Source organism: Mauremys reevesii, linkage group 1, assembly GCF_016161935.1.
Source record: "Mauremys reevesii isolate NIE-2019 linkage group 1, ASM1616193v1, whole genome shotgun sequence".
Taxonomy (NCBI): Eukaryota; Metazoa; Chordata; order Testudines; family Geoemydidae; genus Mauremys; species Mauremys reevesii.
The window spans coordinates 9,123,590-9,148,339 of record NC_052623.1 but is presented as its reverse complement, the minus strand read 5'-3'; the positions used below and the strand labels follow the sequence as shown (position 1 = coordinate 9,148,339).

The window sequence follows — 24,750 nt, the reverse complement described above, 5'->3', positions numbered from 1 at the left end:
TGTGAATGTCGCCCATGTGCTGTCTTCATTCAAGATGCCCCCTTTGCTCACGTTGGGTGAAATCCACCCCTGTGCAGAGAGCCAACACATGACCTATGCACCACTTACATTCCTCAACCTGGAATTTTGCCATGTGCACCCGTTTACTGTGAAAAAAAAACCCTATCCTTAGGTGTGTGCATACTCCTAGGGTCATCAACTGGCCAAACTATCCCTTACCCAGGCAAAACCCGCATTGAGATTAAGTTCTGATGGAACAAAGATAAAGAGCTTGATTATCCCACTTAGGATATCCCAGCAGATACTCTGGGAGGTATTATATGCCAAGCAAGTGCCATGCCTCTGGAAGCTGTAGGAAGCAAAGAGAGTGTATGTCTCTCTTTCAGAGGTCACAGCACAGTCTCCCATAGGCTAGAAACTATAGTCAGATTATTCAGTATTTGCCAATCCGGGGTTACTTGCATGCCTTTCTGTTAAATGTCTGGTGCTAGTCACTGTCAGTCAGGTTATGAGTTTAGATAGACCACTGTTTGGACGTGGTATGGCCATTCCTACGTTCCTTGTCACCATACACAGCTGCAGGCAAGCCAATGGCACTCATGGAAAAGTGCCACAGAGAGTTAAAAAAACAAGCTCACTTTCACTGGGGTTTGGGTTCCTCACTCCTGACAATTCCAGCCTACAAAGGTAATGTTTGCACCACTGTTTGCGCCTTAGATTGCAGGTGCCAGAAGGCAGGGATCTATCTTCCTAGGGGGTTGGGTCCTGAATAAAATAACGAATAATGATGCTGATAATAAAAATGTGCAGCTCTCATTGGTTAAAGATTAAACATTTCAAGCAGTTGAGACTAGTTGAGACTGCTATTAATATAACTGAAATCGATGCAATATGAACAGCGCACTTACCAAGCCACTAAAATAGAAGCTGGAGAGGGTTCATCATCTACTCCTGAGGAAGCAGAGCTTGAACGCTCTGTGCAGAAACATTCCCTCGTTCTGTCAGGCACGTAATGTGGAAGTATTTATACCGCACCTGGTAAAAGCTCTTGAGGATGAGTTAATCAACTGGGAATCACAGTGGATCTCACTGTTACATGTTTTAGCTCGACCAGCACAAATAGAAAATATTTAAAAGATAAATTATTTGAAGTATTTCTGCACTGACTCAGTTTTTCACTGGTGCAGCTTCCAGGAAGAAGGGGTAACCCAATTCACAAAACATTTTGGAATATTTAGCAATCATCCATCTCAGAGCTGGTTTAAATGGTGTAACTATGTGAGTGAGAGGAAAGTCACTGACCTGTTCTCGGTCAGGAATTGAGTGGGCATTTTTTTTTTCTCAAAGAGAAGTTAGTTCTTGTGAAAGGTGCCAGACTGACAGACCTGGATGTGTCTGTGCGTTATTGAGCCCAAATATCATGCATACTATTATGGAATCATAAAACTAGAAGGGACCTTGAGAGGTCATCTAGCCCAGTTCCCTGCACTCATGGCAGAACTACGTATTATGTAGACCATCTCTGACAGGTATTTGTCTAACCTGCTCTGAAAAATCTCCAATGATGGAGAATCTACAACCTCCCTAGGAAATTTATTCCAGTGCTTAACTACCCTGACAGTTAGGTGATTTTCCTAATGTCCAACCTAAACCTCCCTTGCTGCAATTGAAGCCCATTACTTCTTGTCCTGTCCTAAGAGGTTGAAGAGAATAATTTTTCTCCCTTCTCCTTGTAACAAGCTTTTATGTACTTGAAAACAGTTATCATGTCCCCTCAGTATTAAGAACATAAAAACTGCCATACTAGGTCAGACTAAAGGTCCATCTAGCCCAATATCCTGTTTTCTGACAGTGGCCAATGCCAGGTGCCCCAGAGGAAATGAACATAACAGGTAATCGTCAAGTGATCCATCCTCTGTCACCTATTCCCAGATTCTGGCAAACAGAGTCTAGGAACAAAATACCTGCCCATCCTGGCTAATAGCCATTGATGGATCTGTCCTCCATGAATTTATCTAGTTCTTTTTAAACCCTGTTATAGTCTTGGCCTTCACAACATCCTCTGGCAAGGAATTCCACAGGCTGACAGTGTGTTGTGTGAAAAAAAATACTTACTTTTATTTGTTTTTAACCTACTGCCTATTAATTTCATTTGTTGGCCCCTAGTTCTTGTGTTATGACAAGGAGTAAATAACACTTATTTACTTTCTCCACACCAGTCATGGTTTTATAGACCTCTATTATACCCCCCCTAAGTCATCTCTTTTCCAAGCTGAAAAGTCCCAGTCTTATTAATGTTTCCTCATACAGCATCTCTTGCATGCCCCTAATGTTTTTTCTTGCCCTTTTCTGAACCTTTTCCAATTCCAATATATATATATATATTGAGATGGAGCGACCACATCTGCATGCAGTATTCAAGATGTGGGAGTACCAGAGATTTATACAGAGGTAATATGATATTTTCTGTCTTATTATCTGTCCCTTTCTTAATGATTCCCAACATTTTGGTCACTTCTTTGACTGCCACTGCACATTGAGTGGATGTTTTTCAGATAACTATCCACAATGACTCCAAGATCTCTTTCTTGAGTAGCAACAGCTAATTTAGATCCCATCGTTTTATATGTATAATTCAAATTATATTTTCCAATGTGCATTACTTTGCATTTATCAACATTGAATTTCATCTGCCATTTTGCTGCCTAGTCACCCAGTTTTAAGAGATCCTTTTGTAGCTGTTTGCAGGCTGCCTGGGGCTTACCTACCTTGAATAGTTTTGTGTCTTCTGCAAATTTTGCCGCCTCACTCCTTACCCTTTTTCCAGATCATTTATGAATATGTTAAATAGAACTGGGCCCAGTAAAGACCCCTGGTGGACACCACAATTTACCTCTTTCCATTCTGAAAACTGACCATTTATTCCAACCCTTTGTTTCCTACCTTTAAACCAGTTACCAATCCATGAGAAAACCTTCCCTCTTATCCCATGATAGTTTTTGCTTAAGAGCCTTTGGTGAGGGACCTTGTCAAAGGCTTTCTGAAAGTCTAAGTGTGCAAAATCCTCTGGATTCCCCTTGTCCACATGCTTGTTGATCCCATCAAAGAATTCTAGTAGATTGGTGAGGCGTGATTTCCCTTTACAAAAACCATGTTGACTCTTCCCCAAAAAATTATGTTCATCTCTGTGTCTGACATTTTTTTCTTTACTTTAGTTTCAACAAGTTTGCCCATGACTGAAGTGAAGCTTACTGGACTGTAATTGCTGGGATCACCTCTGGAGCCCTTTTTAAAAATTGGTGTGACCTGAGCTATCCTCCAGTCATTTGGTACAGAAGCTGATTTAAATGATAGGTTATAGATGGCAGTTAGTAGTCCTGAAATTTCACAGTCCTGCAGGATTCCTTAGAATCATAGGACTAGAAGTGACCTTGAGAGGCCATCAAGTCCAGTCTCTTGCACTCATGGCAGGACCAGCACTATCTAGAACAGTGGTTCTCAAATTAGGGCTGCCACTTGTTCAGGTAAAGCCCCTGGTGGGCCTGGCCGGTTTGTTTACCTGCCCCATCTGGAGGTTCGGCCAATCGCCGCTCCCACTGGATTCCCAAGTTTTTCCTAATGTCTAACCTAAACCTCCTTTGCTGCAATTTAAGCCCATTGCTTCTTGTCCTATCATCAGAGGGTAAGGAGAATAATTTTTCTCCTTCCTCCTTGTAACAACCTTTGAGGTACTTGAAAACTGTAATCATGTCCCCTCTCAGTCTTCTCTTTTCCAGATTACACAAACCCAGTTCTTTCAATCTTCCCTCATAGGTCATGTTTTCTAGACCTTTGTTCACATCTTTCCTGTAATGTGGCACCCACAACTGAGCACAATACTCTGGTTGAGGTCTAATCAATATGGAGTAGAGTGGAAGAATTACTTCTCATGTCTTGCTTACAACACTCTTGCTAATGCATCCCAGAAGGATGTTCACATTTTTTTGTCAGCAGTGTTACATTGTTGACTCATATTTAGCTTGTGATCCACTATGTCCCCCAGATCCCTTTCTGCAGTACTCCTTCCTAGACAGTCATTTTCCATTTTGTATGTGTGCAACTGATTGTTCCTTCCTAAATGGAGTACTTTGCATTTGTCCTTATCGAATTTCATCCTATTTACTTCAGACAATTTCTCTAGGTTGTCCAGATCATTTTGAATTTTAATCCTATCCTGCAAAGAATTTGCAACCCCTCACAGGTTGGTATTGTCCACAAACTTCATAAGTGTACTCTCTGTGCCAGTCGTCCCCAACCTTTTTCATCTGGCGGGCACCAGACGACGAGCCATGGAGGACCGTGGCGGCGGACGAGCATCCACCAAAATTCCACCGATAATCGGCAACGTCAATAGGCGTTGCCGCTTGTTGTGGAAAATTCACCACACAGTTGATTTTAGATCAGACAGCCTGAGTCACCTTTATTTTTCATACAAGCAGGGAGAAACAGCATGTCCCCATACAAGGGTTAGCTGCTCCTCCCAATTACAAATTTCATCAAGCTTATAAAGGCTAAAACCACAAAATATCACTCAATATATTTTGCCTTATTTGGAATTAACGTGTGCAAAACAAGCAAGCTATCCTAATATTTTCCATATTAGGTTTTTCCTGCTTTGGCAGTTACATTGGTGATATGCCTGTTTTAAGACCCCTCTTTTGCAGTTGCATTGGATAAGGCTCTTGTCGCATTCTGACTGAGCTGGCACATATGGGCCCTCTTTGTTCCTTCCCTCAGTTCCCCTTTCTCTGGTCTCCCCCTCCCCCCCCCCCCCGGTGCCCCTTGTACAGATAAACAAGTTTTGCAGAAGTTCCAACCTTTGCTCTTACATAGCAATTATTCTAGCTACAGGCCTTGGGCCTGCGAGGCAAGTGGGGGGTTAAGATACGCTCAAAATTCTGAGCCTATAAACGGGGTGGGGGGATATTTTCCCTATCACACTGAAATGCTGCCAACAAGCAGTGTCATCACCGAAATGCCGCTGAAAATTGACGGCATTTTTTCAGTGATGCCTCCGGATGACACAGCTTGTTGGCAGCATTTCAGTGGATGTTCGTCCACCAGCAAGTACTCGGGCACACTTAAATGCCCCTGCGGGCGCCATGGCACCTGTGGGCACCGCGTTTGGAACCCTGCTCTATGCCATTATCTAACTCACTGATGAAGATATTGAACAGAACTGGACCCAGAAGTGATCCCTGTAGGGCCCTTCCAGCATCACTGTGAACCATTGATAACTACTCTCTGGAAACTGCTTTCTAACAGTTTTGCAACCACCTTATACTAGCGCCATCTAGGTTTTATTTCCCTAATTTGTTTACGAGAAGGTCATGCGAGACAGTGTCAAAAGCTTTACTTAAGTCAAGATATACCACGTCTACCACTTCCCCCCATTCACAAGGCTTGTTTGCCTGTCAAAGGAAGCTATTGACATTGATTTGGTTTGACATGGTTTGTTCTTGACAAATCCATGCTATTACTTATCGCCTTATTATCTTTCAGATGTTTGCAAATGGATTCCTTAATTATTTGCTTCATTATCTTTCAGGGTACAGAAATTAAGCTGACTGGTCTGTAATTCCCCGAGTTGCCCTTATTTCCCTTTTTCTATTTATATTTGCCTCTTTCCAGTCTTCCTGAATCTCTCCTGTCTTCCATGACTTATCAAAGATAATTGCTAATGTCCAGATATCTCCTCAATCAGTTGCTTAAATATTCTAGGATGCGTTTCATTAGGCCATGGTGACTTGAAGACAACTAATTTGTCTAAGTAATTTTAAATTTGTTCTTTCCCTATTTTAGCCTCTGGTCCTACATCATTTTCCACTGGAATTCACTATGTTAGACATCCAGTCACCATCACCATTCTCGGTGAAAACCAAAACAAATCAGTAAGCATCTCTGCAATGTCCACATTTTCTGTTATTGTTTTCCCTCCTCGTTGAGTAACAGGTCTATCATGTCCTTGGTCTTCCTCTTGCTTCTAATATATTTGTAGAATGGCTTCTTGTTACCCTTTATGTCTCTAGCTTGTTTGATCTCATTTTCAGCTCTGGCTTTTCTAATTTTGTTCCTATATATTTGTGTTATTTGTTTATATTCGTCCTTTGTAATTTGACCTATTTTTCACTTTTTGTAGGACTTTTATTTTTTTTTATGTTTAGATCATTGAAGATCTTCAGAATGGTCTCTTCCCATACTACCTATTTCTTTCCCATGCAGTGGGATAGTTTGCTCTTGCGCCTTTGATAATGTCTCTGGAAAACTGCCAACTGTCTTCAGTTGTTTTTCCCCTTAGCCTTGCTTCCCATGGAATCTTGCCTACCAACTCCCAGAATTTGCTGAAGTCTACCTTCTTGAAATCCATTGTCTTTATTTTGCTGTTCTCCCTCCTACCATTCCTTAGAGTCATGAACTTTGCCATTTCATGATCATTTTCACCCAAGCTTCCTTCCACTTTCAAATTCTCAACCATAGTTCCTCCCTATTTTTCAAAATCAAATCTAAAATAGCCTCTCCCCTGGAAGCTTTCTCCACCTTCTGGATTAAAAAAAATGTCTCCATGTCCACATGCTTTCCCCAAATTCTGACCCTTCTATCAGGTCTCCGTGTTTTTGACTTACCTGTGGGCATTAGTCACTTCCCAAAATTATACATTTCAACTTTTATCATTTATATGAAGAGTTCACAAGTTACACATCTTTTCACCAGTGTCTAATATCCTTAGGCATGGGAAGTAGGAGCGTGGGGGATACTGCAGCATCCCCAGGTTTTGCACCTGGTGTTCCTGTGCCCAGGGCTGACCCCAGGTCCCCGCCGGCTCTGCCAGTGCCAGTCCAGCTGATGGACCCAGCAGGTTCTGCTGCTCCCAGTGTCCCACCACTCCCACAGGGTCTTCTGAGCCCCAGAGGCCCACCACCCCTGGGTCCTGCCACCTGCTGAACCTGTGGGCTCTGCTGCCCAGGGTTTCACCAGGGCTCGGGTCTTCACAGCTGCCCCGAGCTCTGGCTGCAGCCTGGAGCAATGATGGGCACTGCGTGGACATGGGTAATGGGGGATGCAGCTCATCACTCCCTGTGATGGGTTGGATCACAGAAAACCCCTTGGGACTGCCACCTGATATGCTGAGACTACCCCAAGCCTGTTTCCCCTGCCAACTTGGGACTTCAGTGACCTCCCTGGTTTGAGGCAGACACGCTAGTCTGCTGCTAACTCAGACCCAGGTCTGAACCACATCCCCCAACAGCTGCAGACTTAACTGAAAACATCTTAAGAAGTGTTCCTGTCTCTAACACTCAGATGCCCAGCTCCCAATGGGGTCCAAACCCCAAATAAATCCGTTTTACCCTGTATAAAGCTTGTAAAAGATAAACTCATAAATTGTTCACCCTCTATAACACTGATAGAGAGACAGGCACAGCTGTTTGCCCCTCCCCCCCAGGTATTAATACATATTCTGGATTAATTAATAAGTAAAAAGTGATTTTATTAAATACAACAAGGGGAATTGGCTAGTGAAAGGGTCTGAGTTTCTACTCCCACTCCCTATACCCAGAAGCTTACCTCATCTCAAGGATTCCCCTTCCACTTTCCTGTGTCAAAATGGAGACACAGCTGAGGATTCCTGGCAGGCTGAAGACCCAGTCTCATTATAGTCACTTAGGATAAGGGCTAGGGTGTCCCCACGCCGGGGCACTCTCTTCACACTGGACGCTTCCCTGACCCACTGATCACTACACTAAATTCAATCCAAATGTAAATTATTAAACAGCAATTGTAAAAAAAAATGAGAAATGTTCAAGGAAACATGGAACCACACTCCATGAGCATGGGAAACCCCACAAACAGCTGTCTCTGGGATGTGAAAAATGTTTCCAGTTTGTTCCTCACACCTCCCAGGCCTCTTGCCCAGGTGCTGGCTATGCTGTGGTGATACCGTGGGTCCGACACCTGCTCTGGCAATGGCCACACACTCTCGGGCTGCAGGTGGCAGAACCCTTCTCCCTAACATCTGTCCTTCCATCAGATTCACATCCTCCCTTCTGAATCCACCCTTTGAGGCCCGCTTGTCTGGTGACTTCTCCTTGTGCTGGGCCCTCTGCCCAAGGCCCCTCCTTGCTCTCCCCAGCTGTTTATTCTTCTCGACTGCCGTGTTACTTGTGGCAAGGCCGGCGTCCACTATCCTGGCTCTGGCCTCGCTGCTCTCCCCTGTAGCTCAGCTCTGGCTCCCCATAGGCGCAGCTGGTCTTTGCCAACCCAGCTCCCAGATCTGGTCTGCTCCAGCTGCAGCTCCCCAGCTCTGCCTCAATGCTGCTCTGCCTCCAGCCCAGCCCTGGATCGTCTGTCTCACTGCCGCTTCTCTGGCATCAGCCCAGTTCTGCCTTCTGGGCTGCTTCCCGTGCCCCTCTGGTTCTGGGGTTGCCAGATTTCTACTGCAATAATAGACCAAAGTGACTTAAAAACTAACCTAAAAGTAACCCCAAGTATTTCTTGAAACGAAGGAGGTTTTTTTAATTAACACATTGGCCTATACATCAAGAAAGAAATGGAAGATTTCATTAGATACTTTGTACGGATAAGATTTTTTTAAAAATAATCTACAATCACCACCAGGAGTTGGTCCACATTATACACAAAGCTGTGAGATGACTGAAATTCAAAATCAAAACCTCTATACTGGTACTTGTATCCCGATTGAGGGTTGGTAGCTAGTAGAAAATGTCCATATTTTGAGTTGAATTTGTTTGTTACTGTTAGTCTCTAAAAGGTAACATTTCATCCTCACTGTCTTTGTTGGGAGTAGAATACTACTTCTGCTGGTCCTACAGATCAGCAGTGACCAGTGCAATAATTCCTTTCGTTGGTGCACTTTTGTTTTTAACAAGTTGATTTGAAAAAACAATCATTCAACTGCAGTGCTGCTAAAAGGTAGCGAGAGTAATGAAAGAGCAAACAAGCCAAGTTCACTAAAGTCTTTGTCCTCAGCAGAATCCGTGTGTTTGAGAACTTCACCCCCAAACTGCTCAACCTGGTTTTCCTGAACATAAGGCCAGTGAATCAGAGGCAAAAATCTACTGCTGCTGCTTCAACTGTCCAAAGTCTCCACAAACCAATGGCAAAAATGAGATATCAGACAATCTAAGTCATGCCAAGCTGAGCGCAGTAGAAGGATGTAGTACTGCAAGCAATTCAAACACCTCGATATTTGGTGGCAATCTCTGTTTCATCTGTTTCAAAAACTCCAACATGAAATCTCAACACCTTTTTTGACATCTTCGACCATGTGAACAGTTAGTGTCTGTTTTGAAAGCTCCAGCTGGAAAGCAACTATGCAATATGGTGAGTAATTTGACTCAATGGTTGTGGTCATACTTTAATACAGCAGTCGCGGTCTCAAAAATACATAGTTTCCTGTATTATCACTTTCCAACTAAAACATTTAGTTTATCCTCCAGGCTTCCTGAATTACTGGACATAGCAAAATCAGATACATTTTACTCCTGGATCACTACACATATGAAAAAAAAAAGTTCAGCATTGTAGTTTTTCTCCTTGTCTTTGGCTTTCTGAAAGCAGAGTTTTGGTTTCTCAAACTGATCAAGAACCCTGTTCACAAAGGGCTAATAAAAAGCCCCTTGCTTCAAAAAGCTGCAAAATCTTCTGGTAGTCTGGAATTCACGGAAAGGCCAAGTGACAGGGTGTGTGGGGATGGGGGAGGCTGAAAGAGGTCAGGTTATGATCAGAGAGAGGGAACACAGCTATGGAGAGAGCAGTGCTTGGTGATGGGATGATAAGACATTTGGTGTGAGGAAGTTCTGAGACTGTGAATTTGTACAACGTTGCGCTTAGCCAAACTGGGACAAAGTACTCTTGATTAATGAGGAAATATTCTTTCCCCTCCTTGTTACAGAGGATTAAAGTCAGTGGCCCCAAGAGATCACCTTCTGCAGGTGTATTTGCCCACTTTGTCACGAAGCTCTTTGATTTTGACCCCATAAATAATTGGGTTGAGTATTGGGGGGAGGAGGAAGAAGAGGTTGGCCAAGATGATGTGAACATGGAGACTGACATGCTGACCAAACCGGTGTGTCAGAGCAGAGAAAAAGAAGAGAGTAAAAGATGTCAGCATCACACAGAGGTGGGCTGTGCAGGTGTTCAGGGCTTTCTCATAGGCTTTCTTGGAGGAGATTCTGAGGATGGCTCTGATGATCAGACTGTAGGACAGGGCAACCAGTGTCAGATCTAACCCAGTGACTACAAATGCCACAACCAAGCCGTACGTCCTGTTGACAGTGGTGTCCCCACATGACATCTTCACCACAGCTATATGCTCACAGTACGTGTGGGGGATAATGTGGTTGGCACAGAATGGCTGCCTACTCAGAAGCAGAGGCAGGGGCAGCATGAGGAGAACAGCTCTTATCAAACCCACGAGCCCTAGCTTAGCTATTCGTGCATTGGTGAGGACGGTGGCGTATCTCAGAGGGTTACATATGGCAACATAGCGATCAAAGGCCATTGCCATGAGGACGGCTGACTGCATAACGGAAAACATGTGAATGAAGAACATCTGGGTGAAGCAGCCACCCACAGTAATGCCTTTCAAATTGAACCAAAATATACATAGTGCCATCGGCATGATGGAGGTAGACGAGCCAATGTCTGTGAGTGCCAGCATGCAGAGCAGCAGGTACATAGGCTTGTGCAGGGTCTGCTCTTTCCCTACAACAAACAGAACCATGAAATTTACCAACAGGCCGATTATGTACAGCATAGAAAATGGGATGGAAATCCAAATGTGAGCAGTTTCTAGGTCAGGGATGCCAATTAGGATGAATGTTGACGGGTCAGAGTGAGTGAGATTGAAAACTGCCATGAGGTGGTTAACATGTTGATCAGGCTCAGAAATGCTCAAGGTGCCTGTGAAGGGAGAGAAGCACAGCGAGGGGGGTTACACACTTTATAGCAAATAGTATGGTAAATATTTTGTAGCTATTAACAATTTAGAAAGAGCTTGAGCAGTGATGTGGCAACATTTGCAGATGGCACCAAATTATTTAAGTGATAATCAAGTCCAGAGAAGTTCTCAGAGGGAGCTAGCCAAGCCAGATGAATGGTAGAAGATAGAGAAAACACATGCTTGATCTACTCTCTAACACAAGACCAAGAGGACGTTCAATAAAACTGAAATATGGCAAATTCAAAGCAGATAAAAAAAGAATGCTTTCTTCTCTTGATGTCTAATTAAACTGCGGAAGTCATTGCCACAAATGGTAGCTGATTTAGCCATGAGCTAAACAAGAATCAAAAAGAGTTTGGACATTTTCATGGATCAGGAGACTATCCAGTTACAATAGTTACAGCTAAATAAATATTTTGGAAAGTCTATATGCCCACATGTTTCAGGGCACAAGCCAATCTCTAGCTGACAGGCATTAGGGTGACACTCTCATGATGGTCAGGTCACTCCCCTGAATCAACCCACTGCTGGATTTCTTACATCTTGTACTGAAGCACCTGGGGCTGTCACTATTGGAGAGAGGACTCTGGACCATACATCTGATCCACGATACAGTTCCTATGTTGTAAAGAAGCCAAGTTTCCCTAATGGAAAAGACATTCTCATGCAGATCTATGACTTTGTACTCAAGAGAATGTGCACGGGGAGCAGAAATGTTGTGGTATTTTGGGCTACAGGACGGCACCCCAGTTACTTCCCTTGTTTCTTTTGGTGAGACACTTTCTTGCGGGCACCCAGCATTGTCTGAAACATAAGTGACACATGCTATCTGACAGGTGTAAGGAGAGATGTGTCAGAAGCACACATGCTAACCCATCTCTTGACTGAATATTGATGAAGTTTAAAGATGACACGAAAACTGGGGGATCGTAAATAATGAAGAGAACAGGTCACTGATTCAGAGCAATCTGGATTGATTGGCAAACTGGGTCGAAGCAACTAACGTGTTCTAATATAGCCATTTAAATATCTACATCTGGAAACAAAAAATGTAGGCAATGCTCAGACGATGCAGTGGGGGGATATCGTGGGAAGCACACTGACTGTGAACTAGATTTGGGGGCATGAAGGAGTAATTAGCTAAACATGAGCTCCCAGTGTGACCTTGTGGCCAAGAGCCTGCGATGATAACCAGGGAAATCTGAAGGAGACATAGAGATGTTATTTTACCTGTATATTTGGCACTGGTGTGACTGCTGCTGGAATCCTGTGTCCAGTTCTGGTGTCCATGATTAAAGATGGATGTTGATACACTGAAGAGAGTTCAGAGAAGTATCACAAGAGTTAGTAAAAGATTAGAAAACCTGGCGTATACTGACACACTCAAAGATCTCAATCTGTATAGTTTAGCAAAGATGTTTAAGGGGTTACTTGATAACAGTCTGTAAGTACCTACACAAGGAACCAATATTTAATAATTGGCTTTTCAGGCTAGCATACAAAGGTATAACAGGATCCAATGACTAGAAATTGAAGTTATAGAAATACTGTCTGGAAATAAGGCATACATTTTGTAATGGTAAGAATAATTAAGCATTGGAATAATTTACCAATCGTCTTGGCAGATTCTTCATCCTTGAGAATTTTTAAACCAAGGTTGGATGTTTCTCTGAAAGATCTGGTCCAGGAATTATTTTGAGAATATTCTGAGGCTTGTGTTATACAAGCCTGTGTTATACAGACTAGATGATCACTATGATTCTGTCTTGCCTTGGAATGTACTGGTCCAGTCCAGAGTCAGAGGGAGGCATTTTCCCTGCAAGCTCGTGCCTGAGCTTACTGAAGGTATTTTTTCAATTCACGATGGTGTTGAATTTAGACATGTGGAGAAATTCTCATTTGACTGTGACACCTTGGAAATGTTACACTAGGCGTGTATTTCACAACTCTGATGGGTCCCATCAGGCACCGCATGGATGAACGTTTTAGGTGGGAAAAAAATGACTTTACCCATAAAATCTCTGTACTGGGGAATGAATGGTCAACCCTCGTCATTGACTAACAGAGCTGGCTATCTAATGGTCCCAGAGCATCCTGGGTTTAACATCCGTGTTCCAATGGCCCATCCTGCCCCGGTTCAAACTCTGACCAGTATGAATTAGTTACCCTCTTCGCCCCTCCCTGAAGATGGGGAGGACAATGCACACTTGCGGTAACCAAGCTGAGATTCTCCCCCCTCACCTCCCACTCCCTGACATGTCACTTCAAGGCTTACTGGGTTTAGGTTAAAACATAAAAACTAATTTATTAACTACAACAAATAGATTTAAATTGATTATAAGGGATAGCAACCAGATCAAAGCAGATGAACTAGCAAATAAACAAAAACACAACCTAAGCTTAGTACACTAATTATATTGACTATGATTTAGCAGTTTCTCACCCTGATTGATGATGCAAGCAGTGTGGAAGAATCTTAAGGCACAAGCTGCATTTGCTTTACAGTTTGGGTTTCTCAGGTTTCCATACAGAGACTAGAAATACTTTTAGTCTGGGTCCAGCACTTCTTCCAGTTCACTCTTTTTCCTCAGTTGTTCCCAGGAGTCCTCTTCCGTGGGGAGTGAAGAACCGCTGTTTTCCCTTATGGCTCATTGCCCTGACTAGGCCCTCCCCAAACAGCTTTCTAGGCCAAAAATGGAACCCCCACAGACCCCAAGATCATATCATAATATCACTATGAAAAATATGGGGTGCAGTGTCACACAAAGATCAGTGGTTCTTTCCACTAGCGAAATGCCTGAAGTTACATAACAACAGTCGGACTGAAACCTGGGTAAAGGTTGTGACACCCACGCTGCAGTTCTGTGGCTTGCCAGGTCAGGTCCCCACCCTGCACAACTTCCATCCCTGCCACACAGTGATACCCCTCACTCAGGTGCCAGACCCCACAGCGACAGCTCACAGAAATACCTCCTCAGATGAGGTTAAACTCAGTGTCTGCCTGCACCGGGGAAAAAGGGGAGATCGGCCTGAACTGCCTTTCTTGGGGTGAAGGGAACCCCAGCAGCAGCTCAGGCTGTGCATTAGGCATTAGGCAGGACCATATTTCGCACCGTTTCAGCTCTGAACCACTGTGATCTGGATACAACATTCCCCCTCCTCCCCACCCCAACATACATACACTGTGTGTTCCTGGACCTCCCCCGCTCAGATTTCCAACCCCAAGTGGTTTTCTCTATGCCAGAAACATGCTTTAATTTTTACTGCCTTTTAGTGCTTCTCAACCACTACAGAACCTGAGATACCGGGGGACAGAAAGAGCAGACTTCCCTCCCTCCTAGAAAAAATCATTATCCTAAGAGTTCTGAATAACTAAGCCTGTGAGTTGAAGATTTCACCAACTCTCCTGGCAGTTCATTTTGGTTCAAACAAGCTCACCCATCCTTACAGGTCACAGGACAACTCCACTTGAAGACACTGGAGGCTCATGGCCAGTGTAAATCAGGCTATTTATTTCAGTCCCTACATGTGGATTTAGGATGAACTCCAGGCTGATTTCCGAACCTTGCCATTGATCTCAAGGGGACCAGATTCACCCAACGTTTTTAACTTTCAGCTACAAGCTGCAAAAATCACGGGTTCGGGTCCTGCTACAGAGAACGCGATTCTGTTAGGGTGCTGAAAGAGTCTGAAGTAAACCCACAGTTTATTTGGTGTTCCGATTGTATGAAAGACGGGGATTCCAAAACATGTGGGCCCTGATTTTGCTCTCAAGGAGGCCAGTTTTGATCTGGAGTGACCCAGTGAAGGCAGAATGTGTGAGTAGAATCTGGCCAGAGTGTGACTCATTCTTATTGTGAACCCTCTGGTAACACTGATACACACTGAAAAGGTTTTGGATGCACTTCCTAATAGGACAGTGAAGTCACTGAATTGGAAAAATTGAGAGACCCAGAGAAAAAACCATACCGCCCCCAAAAGGAAGCTATTGAGACAGATAGAAGGACACAGTAAGAGACAAGAGACTGATCTTAAAAACAAATATTTGGCTAAACTATTTCCAGTACATTTGTAGTTTCAGTTTTACCAGGAAATCCCTTTGTATTTCTGTCAATACTAAACAGTTCAAGTCACCGTGCTGCGGAATTTCTCCCCAGATGGTGCTTGAATTTTACCCTGGAATCCCTCTTGAGCCCTTGCCACTAACTACAGTGCACAAACAGGCAACTCACCAAAATCCTACTCAGCAGAGAGAATAAATCTCCTCACGGCAACAGGAAGGCAGAGCCCTAAGAGTCAAGGTATGAATCTCACATGTCTGACACTCAGCATGCTGGGCAGTGACCTTTATGAATCCCCTGTACAGTCCCTGCAAACTCTCAGATTGGCCAGGACTCCCAGACAATTCCCTTGGCTCTGTGAGCAGTGGGATGAGCAGAAAATAAACCCTGGAGAACTCCAGCTTGAGAGTCTCCCCCGGGAGTGAAGAAATTATTTGCTGATACCAGAGGCTCCAGATTGTCAGGGAAAACTGAGTCTTGCACCCTGTTGTTCAGCCTAGCAATTGACAATGTCTTTTCTTTTCTGTGTGTAAAGTGCTGCCAGCTGCTCTATGTGTAGGGATACTGGCACAAGATATGGGACCAAAACCATTTTCAATTGCTCGTAGCAGTGTAGCGCTGCGTACTGCAACGTCAAAGCCTCTGTAAAGTCAATGACACTCTGTGACGGCCAAATTAAATGACCATTAATTTATGTAAGCTCTGGAAAAGGTTTTCTTCTCCCAGGTTTCTGGCATCAAAAATATTTGCCAGTATCCCTTTGTGAGGTCGAAAATGGCTATATATCTGGAAGAACAAAATGTTCTAAAATTCCATCTCCTCTCGGCATCAGGTAATCCTCACATTTCAATATTGTGTTGATCTTTCAGAAACTGATGCAGAAAAGGGGTTGTGCTACCCAGTGTGAGAACTAGTACCATGGGACTTCCCCATTCACTGTGGTGTTTTATGTTGTTATGCCCTGCTGTTGTGAGAACACAGAGGTGAAGGAATCAAACTGCTACATCTGGATCTTTTGGATTGGATACAGTCCATTCCCCATGTTTGTGTCACAGGTACCTGGAGGCCTCATTTTGGATCCTGAAGGTATGAGTGTGATGGGTTATCAGCCCTGGGGTTGAGTCTGAGAGCCATGGAAACTGCTGCCACCCTCTAACCACCCAGCTGGGCTGCCCCTTTTCCATACTGATTTGCTAGTGATTTAGCCTCTCCAGGCCTTGTGATCACCCAACACGACAGCAGATATAGTAATAACTAGAGATACACCTGTCTCATAGAGCTGGAAGGCACCCTGAAAGGTCATGGAGTCCATGCCCCTTGCCTTCAACGCAGGTCCAAATACTGATTTTGCACCAAATCCCTAGGGGGGCCCTCTCAAGGATTAAACTCACAACATTAGGGGTAGTAGGCTAATGCTAAATCCACTGAGCTATCACTCCACAAACTCAAGCTAAGGTATCTGAGGGTTTGCTTAAACCACCAAATTTCAAACAGTAGACACTGGGTGTTAGAGGGTTTTCCTTTCACCATCTCCCTTTCTCTGAGTGAATCTACCAAGATAAACACAAATCACTGTGACTGCGGGTGTGTGCGGCTGTAATAATCAAGTGTGTGGCACTTGATGGACTGTTGTGCATCAGCTTAAAGGGAACATTGATCCCCATGCTGGTGGCCATGGTCTCAATTAGCAGCCCTGGGTGATATGGTTTGTGCCAGTGTGTTTGATTGCGAAACGCTGTGTGTGGATTGCTCTCTGATACAAATCCCTGAAGTCTTCAAATGTACTTGCAGTGAAGACTGTTACTAGCAACATTTCCAGGTCTTGTCACACGTCAGTCTGCTTTGGCCTCCCATCTTTGGGGGCTTTTTGTACGAAGATGGGCAGTGTCAATATAGAAACCTCTGCATCCAAAAACTTCTCGTGAGGGGATCGCCTGGGCAATTTCAAATCCCAGAGGTGGGTAGAGCCGTCTGGGTGCTAACTGCCCAGGGCTGGGAATCTACTGCATGGCACAAAATAGAGGCAAAGAGGAATGGGCTTGTGTGAAAGGTTTAAGCTCGGGAGCAGGATGGGGACACTCCTGGATCATGCTGGCTGCACCAGCCATCTATCGGTCAGACGGCTGTGTCTCCCCTGATTTATTTCCTAACACCACCTCGCACAGAGTAAAAGTTGTCAAGAGCTTTGGATTGAAAGAACCCGGGTAACACCATAGTCGCAGGGAAACTCCTTGCGGAGTGTTGTCCTCCTGGATGGATTGATGGTTGTTTTGGCCAGTGCCAGGAGCAGTCTGATGAGGACTTGTGTCTCGGTGGTGTTACCCTGATGGTAAGGGGGAGGGGTTCAGCACTGAGGGGCTTTGGTTAAGAGATTAGGAGACCCTCTCCATAGAACACATCATTTACTGAGTGATACGGAAGCATATAGCCACAATAGTAAAAACATGCTCTGTATGATTCATCATCATGCCAGCTCTGTTCTTGCTAGCGGGGGCCCTCCAGATCACAAGGCTGGGGGTCCCTTGCTTGCTGTCATTCAGTGTCTGAATAACAAAACAACTCCACGCTCTGTCCTCCCCTCTGTGCTCTGAGGCAAACAACCCCCCGGGTATTTACAAACTTCAAAAGAAAGCCATCTCTAAGCAAACTGTTCTCATTTTCCCACCAATAAAAAATGGCGGCTACCTACTAATCGTAACCATTGTCTATGAACTCTGTGCACGGCAGGGCTGCATTGTCTCACTAGCTATGATCTCTGCCCATGGTCCAAGGGCACAGTTACCTTACTCTACAATGGGGCCACGGATGTGGGAGAAGGGCAAGCACTGTTGTGTTCTCCAATCCTGGTACCCATTGTCCAGCCATCTATTTTGGAATTGTAGGACGACTTTACTTATACAACAACGATTTACCTGCTACTCAGCCTAACAAGGGCCTGGGATTGCAGTTATTTTTTTCATGCAGCTGAAAGTCTGGGCCAAAAAAAATCTAATCTCTATGTCAGCCCAACCTAGTGGAGAACACGGAGAAGCAGAGAACCAGCTGATCCTTCTGTGCACAGTGACTCCCAACCCAGCAACCACCTCAAGTACAAAACCCTGAATGCTTTAATAACGTGTGTGTGTGGGGGGGCCTACCTCAGTCATTGCTTTCCCAGAGCAGTCAGCATGACCCATCTAATCCCTGTCACCTGGATGGAGGGCTGGCACATAGACTGTGCCATGGGTGATGTACCACCGTGTCACAGATGTGTGGTGTTCACACGAGCCATCCGTGAGTTAACCCCACCATGGCCCATGATGGCCACCATCGCTTGGACTCAGCAGTGGGATTCCAAGTGCCCTGAGTCGAGCTCACACTGGAGACTGAAGCAAATGGGATGCTGAGGTGATTTCTCTTGGGACACGGGGTGACCAAGAAATCCTGCCATGGGATTCTGACCCTCAGGGTACTATGGGACTGAATACGATGTAAAAGGGGTGGTGTCTGGGACCAAGGGAGGTGAGGGGTGTGAAGACCAGGACCATGTGTGGCCATGGGGATGGCATCTCGCCAAAATGGTCCCTATCATGGTGAGGCTGCATTCCCACCACAGCCAGGGGGCCTGCTCGACTGAGGTGGCCACTGTGGTGGGGGGAACTTGTGGTGGGGAATTGGCTTATATCAGTATTCTGGGCCATTGGAAACAGCTCACCCCAGCTCCTCTACAGACATGGTAAGCCATGACTCAGGCTGTCCGTATCTGCTTGAGTTAAGGCAGCTGCGTAGCCATAGACCAAGGCCAGAGACCAAGGTTTGCAGCAGGTGCTGGTGCTCAAACACACAGCCAATTGGTGTCCCACAGATCCATGAGGAACCATATGGAGGTGAGAGACGGCTCCGGGCCAGGGAATGAAGCAGGGTGTCCTGAGGGGTTGTCTAGGTAGCCAACCAGGGAGTTTCTCAGTGTCACTGAGGTGAGGAAGGTGTCCCCTCAGAACTGACCTGCCCTGGGTCATTGCCCAATGCAGGAGTTAGGTGAGCCTTTGATGATCCAATAAGATCTCTTGTGTCTTCTCAGTGGCACATCCCCAATTCCTGAGTAGGAAGCGCATGTGGTCATAATGCAGGGGCTGCTGCCCAGGGCTGGATGTGACCCAGCCACTGAGGCCAGATGATTCAGCAGACTCCAGTCCCAGGGGCCACATAGTGTCAGGCCATGGCCACATCGATGTGTGTGCTGGATACAGAGGGGATGGGATGTCATTGGTCATCACCTCCCCTAGTCCTTTTCTTCTCGTCCTAGCTGGGATGCTGCTTCCATCTCTGGATAGTCCTTGTCATGGCTGACACTTGCTGTAGGTGCTCCAACACCCTGGGCTGTGGGGCTTTCAGCCCTCCTGGCATCCAGATAGTCCTTTCCCACCTTCCACAACGGCAGCACAGTCAGGATTGATCCCTCTACCACAGATCTCCCCCTTGGATGATATACACGTGGGTTGTCTACCCTTAGATACCTCCACCCCAGCTCTTGCCATCTCTGTTTCTCTGGCACTTTTCCTATGCAGCCCTTCCTCTGGCTTCCCTCCATAGATCAACCCCTCCCCAAGGTCTGTTCTGCTTACACAGACTGGGTCCCTGCCCAGCTGCTTTCCCAATTTCTGAGCAGAGAGCTTGGCCTAGTCTCTGCAGACAGCTACTGGGGCAGCTCACCCAGCTTTTCGGTGTCTCTTCTTCACTACTGACTACTATAGCCCTAGGATATGGCTGGCACCAGAGCCCTGGGCTGTCCATTCCATCACCTCACTTAAAGGTTAGCTCTGGCTTGACAGAGAACAGATCAAACCGGGCTATGATCAGAAAGCACTCAAGCTGGTTCCGGGGCAGCTGTGGCTGACTTTGCCTGGACAAACACATTCCTAAGCCAGTTGCTATCTGTGAGGGTCTGATGTTATTTCATTGTTGGATAATGTAGGAGAAATAGTTCCTATTCAGTGACAATACAGCAAGTTCTGGGGCTGTGGGAACTTGCGATTGAGCCTGTCTCCTATCAGGTTTTGTGCCCCAGAAGATAGGCCGTCGATAGTGTGATGTTGTTGGAAATGCCCCAGATTTATAATTGTAGTGCTTCTGTGCAGACGGAGGGTGACCTGTCTCCTGCCGATTGAATTATGTTATATATACATGGTGTGTTGTCTGTTAAGACTCTCATGTGAGTTCCCTTGAGCAGTGAAAGGAAACAGGTGCTGTTTTTCCTGACATGACAGTAGTGAATAGTGGTGTCTCAGGGTGTAAGAGGCGGCCTTCCCTGGATCACTTCTTACCACCTCATTACAATTGTCTCAAGGTCTCCCTTTTGGGTAAGGTAGCAATAAGGGTGTCTGCTCACCCTGTGACGTTATTGATATAAATTGGGACCATATAGAACATGGGTTGCAACCAAGGTCCCGTAGTGGCACCAAATCTTAGGTAAAGGGGGTCATATAAGGTGTCTAAGACCAGGTTATGGGTTGCTGATTATGATTATGCTGTCTGTGTGCATGTATCATTTTTAGTTGAAGTTATGTATATTGGCTCTATACTGTCTGTGTTTCAAGTTGGTGCTGTGCTTCTGGGTGATATCCCAGACAAGTTGGTGTTAGCTCTGCTTAGCCTGCTTGATGGCCCATTAAGGACCATCAGCTACACAATTGACCCAGGGAGAGAAGGCAGACACACCTTGTGACTCAGCAAAGTATGCAGGGACTGGCCCATGTGACTCCAGACTCCATTTTGCTGTAATTTTCCACAGTAAGGATAAAGAGATTCTTACACCTGGAAAAGCCGATATAAGGCTGATGCTTCATCTCCATCTTGTCTTCAATCCTGCTTCTTACCTCTGGAGGGACTTTGCTACAAACTGAAGCTCTGAACAAAGGACTGAATGACCCATCCCAGCGGGGGATGTACTCCAGAGACTTGATTTGAACCTGCAGTTTACTCCATCTCTGCTGCAATTCTGAACTAAGAACTTTGCCATTACTGTATGTAATTGATTCCATTTAACCAATTCTACCTCTCATCTCTACCTTTTTCCCTTTATGAATAAACCTTTAGATTTTAGATTCTAAAGGATTGGCAACAGCGTGATTTGTGGGTAAGATCTGATGTGTATATTGACCTGGGTCTGGGGCTTGATTCTTTGGAATTGAGAGAACCTTTTTCTTTTATTGGGGTGTTGGTTTTCATAACCATTCATCCCCAGGATGAGTGCACTGGTGGTGATACTGGGAGACTGGAGTGTCTAAGGAAATTGCTTGAGTGACTTGTGGTTAGCCAGTGGGGTGAAACCAAAGTCCTTTTTGTCTGGCTGGTTTGGTTTGCCTTAGAGGTGGAAAAACCCCAGCCTAGGGCTGTGACTGCCCTGTTTGAGCAATTGGTCCTGAATTGGCACTCTCAGTTGGGTCCCGCCAGAACCGCCTCGTCACACACCCCAAGGCACCTTCTGGTGGCTCCATGAAGTGAGGTCATTTTCCTTTCTTCTTTGGAGCAACTGCCTCCTTTTGCGGGGCCAGCTCAGTCCAAGAGATCTCCCCTGCTGGGGTAGTCCAAACAGCAAATATAGGGGATCAATCAAAACTAGGGCTCATATCGGAGATGAATGATTCCCTCTCAGGATGTCCCTGCAGCAGAGCCACCCTTCTCTCAGAAAGGGACCTTTGGGCAGTTATCATAGAAGATTGGGGTTGGAAGAGACATCATGAGGTGATCCAGTACAACCCCCTACTCAAAACAAGACCAACACCAATTAAATCATCTCATCCAGGGCTTTGTCCAGCCATGCCCTAAATATGTCTAAGCATGGAGATTCCACCACCTCCCTAGGTAACCCTTTCCAGTGCTTCACTACCCTCCTAGCGAAATAGCTATTCAGGGAGATATTCTGCCTTCCCTCAGCTCATCTCCCCTGTAGCTGCCAGTAGCAGGTCTGCTCTCCTCCCTGCACTGCCACAAAATGAACAGCTCCCCTGTATTCTTGCCTTCCTTAAGCACTTCTCTTCACACTTGATTTCTCTGCCCCATTTTCCTGATAACTGACTTGTTGAATATTTGGCTTCTTGGACCACATTTTCAAATGTAGCTAAAAGTTCAGTGGCTGTGGAAAATAATACTGCTATTTGTATAGGTCAGTGTCTCTGGGTTGTAGCAGTTTTGAAAAATCATTTACCATTTTCAGAATCTTTCTTTGGAGCACAATGAGAAAAACTAAAACTAAAATTTTCCATTATTTTTTTTTAATGCTGAAGGCTTGTAAACTTCATCAGCCCTTTTACTCATGAGAATTATTTCTGTGAGTGCCTTCATTGTGTCTAAATACTGAACCTGAGAGGAAGGAGAGATTCATACTGGTTGTTGATCAACTGTGTAGTCAATTCCTTGACCAAGCTTTGATTTGTTATGAAATATGTTCAAGAGGCCAAATAACAATTTCAAGTTTATTGCACTAACCCATTAATAAAATAATACAGGGAAAAGGTTTTATATGAGATCAGTCTCTGGGAAGCCATCTCATGAAGTGATTTTACATTCACCTTATGCAGCAAGTGCACTCCCCAAAGTCACACATTTCAGCTTTTATCATTTAAATGAAGATGTCACAAGTTACACATCTTGTTACATGTCACTAAAATCCAACCCAGCAGTTTGTCCCAGTTCCCTTATGTAAGTTAAGAACTATTGTGGGGAACTTTCCTGGCTTCTGCATTACCCCAGGGGAATTGGCTAGAGAAAGGATCTGGGTCCCCACTCCCACTTCCTTTACCCAGAGACCTGCCTCACCTCAAGAACTCCCCTTCCTCACTCCTGTGTGGAAATGGTGACACAGCTGGGCCCAGGATTCCTGGCAGGCTGAAGACCCATTCTCACCATAGTCACTTAGGACAGGGACTAGAGTGATGCTTCCCTGACCCACTGATCACTACACTAAGTTCAGCCCATATATAATTTATTAAATAGGCATTTTAAAAAATGAAAAACTGAGAAATGTTCAAGGAACCTCGCTCTGTGGGCATGGGAAACACCACAAACAGCCGTTTCTGGGATGTAAGAAACTTTTCCAGTTTGTTCTTCACACAACCCAGGTCTCCTGCAAAGGCCCTGGCTCTAAGCTGTGATGATTCTTTTCCAGAAACAAAAACCAGAGAATGACAGTATTAAATAAAACACAAAAGAAGCCGAAAACACATGTAGTTTAAAAACAATAATGACATTATTATGTTATTTATTTATAATGGCATTCGATGATAGAAGCCAAGGTCCATATTTTGAATTTAATTAGGTTGTATCTGTTAGTCTCTAAAAGGCAACATTTCATACTCGCTGTCTTTGTCCCATGTGATCACCTGCTCCAGATATATTTGACCACTTTGTCACGAAGCTCTTTGGTTTTGACCCCATAAATTATGGGGTTGATCACGGGGGGGATGAGGAAGAAGAAGTTTGCCAAGATGATGTGAACATGGGGAGTGATGCGCTGGCCGAACCGGTGTGTCAGAATGGAGAAAAAGAAGAGAGTAAAAGACGTCATCATCACGCAGATGTGGGCTGTGCAGGTGTTCAGGGCTTTCTCATAGGCTTTCTTGGAGGAAATTCTGAGGACAGCCCTGATAATCAGACTGTAGGACAGGGCAACCAGTGTCAGATCTAACCCAATGACTACAAATGCCATCACCAAGCCGTACGTCCTGTTGACAGTGGTGTCCCCACATGACATCTTCGCCACAGCCATGTGTTCACAGTAAGTGTGGGGGATAATGCGGTTGGCACAGAATGGCTGCCTGCTCAGAAGCAGGGGTAGAGGCAGCATGAGGAGAACAGCTCTTATCAAACCCACAAGCCCTAGCTTGGCTATGCGTACATTGGTGAGGATGGTGGTGTATCTCAGAGGGTTACATATGGCAACATAGCGATCGAAGGCCATTGTCAATAGCACGGCTGACTCCATAATAGAAATCGCATGAAGGAAGAACATCTGGGTGAGGCAGCCACTCACAGTAATGTCCTTCAAATTGAACCAAAATATACACAATGCCTTTGGCATGACAGAGGTAGATGTGCCGATGTCTGTGAGCGCCAGCATGCAGATCAGCAGGTACATTGGCTTGTGCAGGGTTTGATATTTGCCTACAACAAACAGAAGCATGAAATTTCCAAACAGGCCGACAATGTAGAATATAGAGAAAAGGATGGAAATCCAGACATGGGCAGCTTCTAGACCAGGGATGCCCAATAGGATAAATGGTGAAGGGTCAGAGATGGTGAGGTTGAAAGCTGCCATGAGGTGGTTAATGGTCAGGCGGACTTAGAAATGCTCAGGGTGCCTGTGAAGGGAAAAAAGCACAGGTAAGGGGTTACATAGTTTATAACAATATTTGATAGTTATTAACAATCTAGAATGGGAGGTGACCCGTGAGGTGGCAATATTTGCAGATGGCACCAAATTATTTAGGTCATAGTCAAGTCCAGAGAAGTCTCAGCGGGAGCTAACCAAGACATGTGAATAACACATGACCTTCAATGTCAAGAACTGCAACATTTATGCCCATTGTAGGGTATGGCTGGAACTCCTCAAACACCTAACAAGGTTTTAAGTTAACTACATGAGCTTAGGACAGGGACCTGGGTGTCATGGTGCACAGCCCTATAAAACCCTGCTTACAGAGCAAGCAGGGA

General features: G+C 45.0%; 2 protein-coding genes across 2 annotated transcripts; both read right to left on the bottom strand.

Annotated features, from left to right (window-relative positions):
- Positions 1 to 9,976: 9,976 nt before the first annotated feature.
- LOC120399526 (putative olfactory receptor 52P1) lies at positions 9,977 to 10,915 on the bottom strand. Its single transcript, XM_039527895.1, has one exon. The coding sequence runs from the start codon at positions 10,913 to 10,915 to the stop codon at positions 9,977 to 9,979; it is 939 nt and encodes a 312-aa protein (XP_039383829.1).
- Positions 10,916 to 23,416: 12,501 nt separating this feature from the next.
- LOC120399472 (putative olfactory receptor 52P1) lies at positions 23,417 to 24,355 on the bottom strand. Its single transcript, XM_039527776.1, has one exon. The coding sequence runs from the start codon at positions 24,353 to 24,355 to the stop codon at positions 23,417 to 23,419; it is 939 nt and encodes a 312-aa protein (XP_039383710.1).
- Between the last annotated feature and the right edge of the window lie 395 nt (positions 24,356 to 24,750).

Coding starts and splice junctions, on each gene's coding strand:
- LOC120399472 (XM_039527776.1), bottom strand. CDS start 24,355: ATGGCAGCTTTCAACCTCACCATCTCTGACCCTTCACCATTTATCCTA.
- LOC120399526 (XM_039527895.1), bottom strand. CDS start 10,915: ATGGCAGTTTTCAATCTCACTCACTCTGACCCGTCAACATTCATCCTA.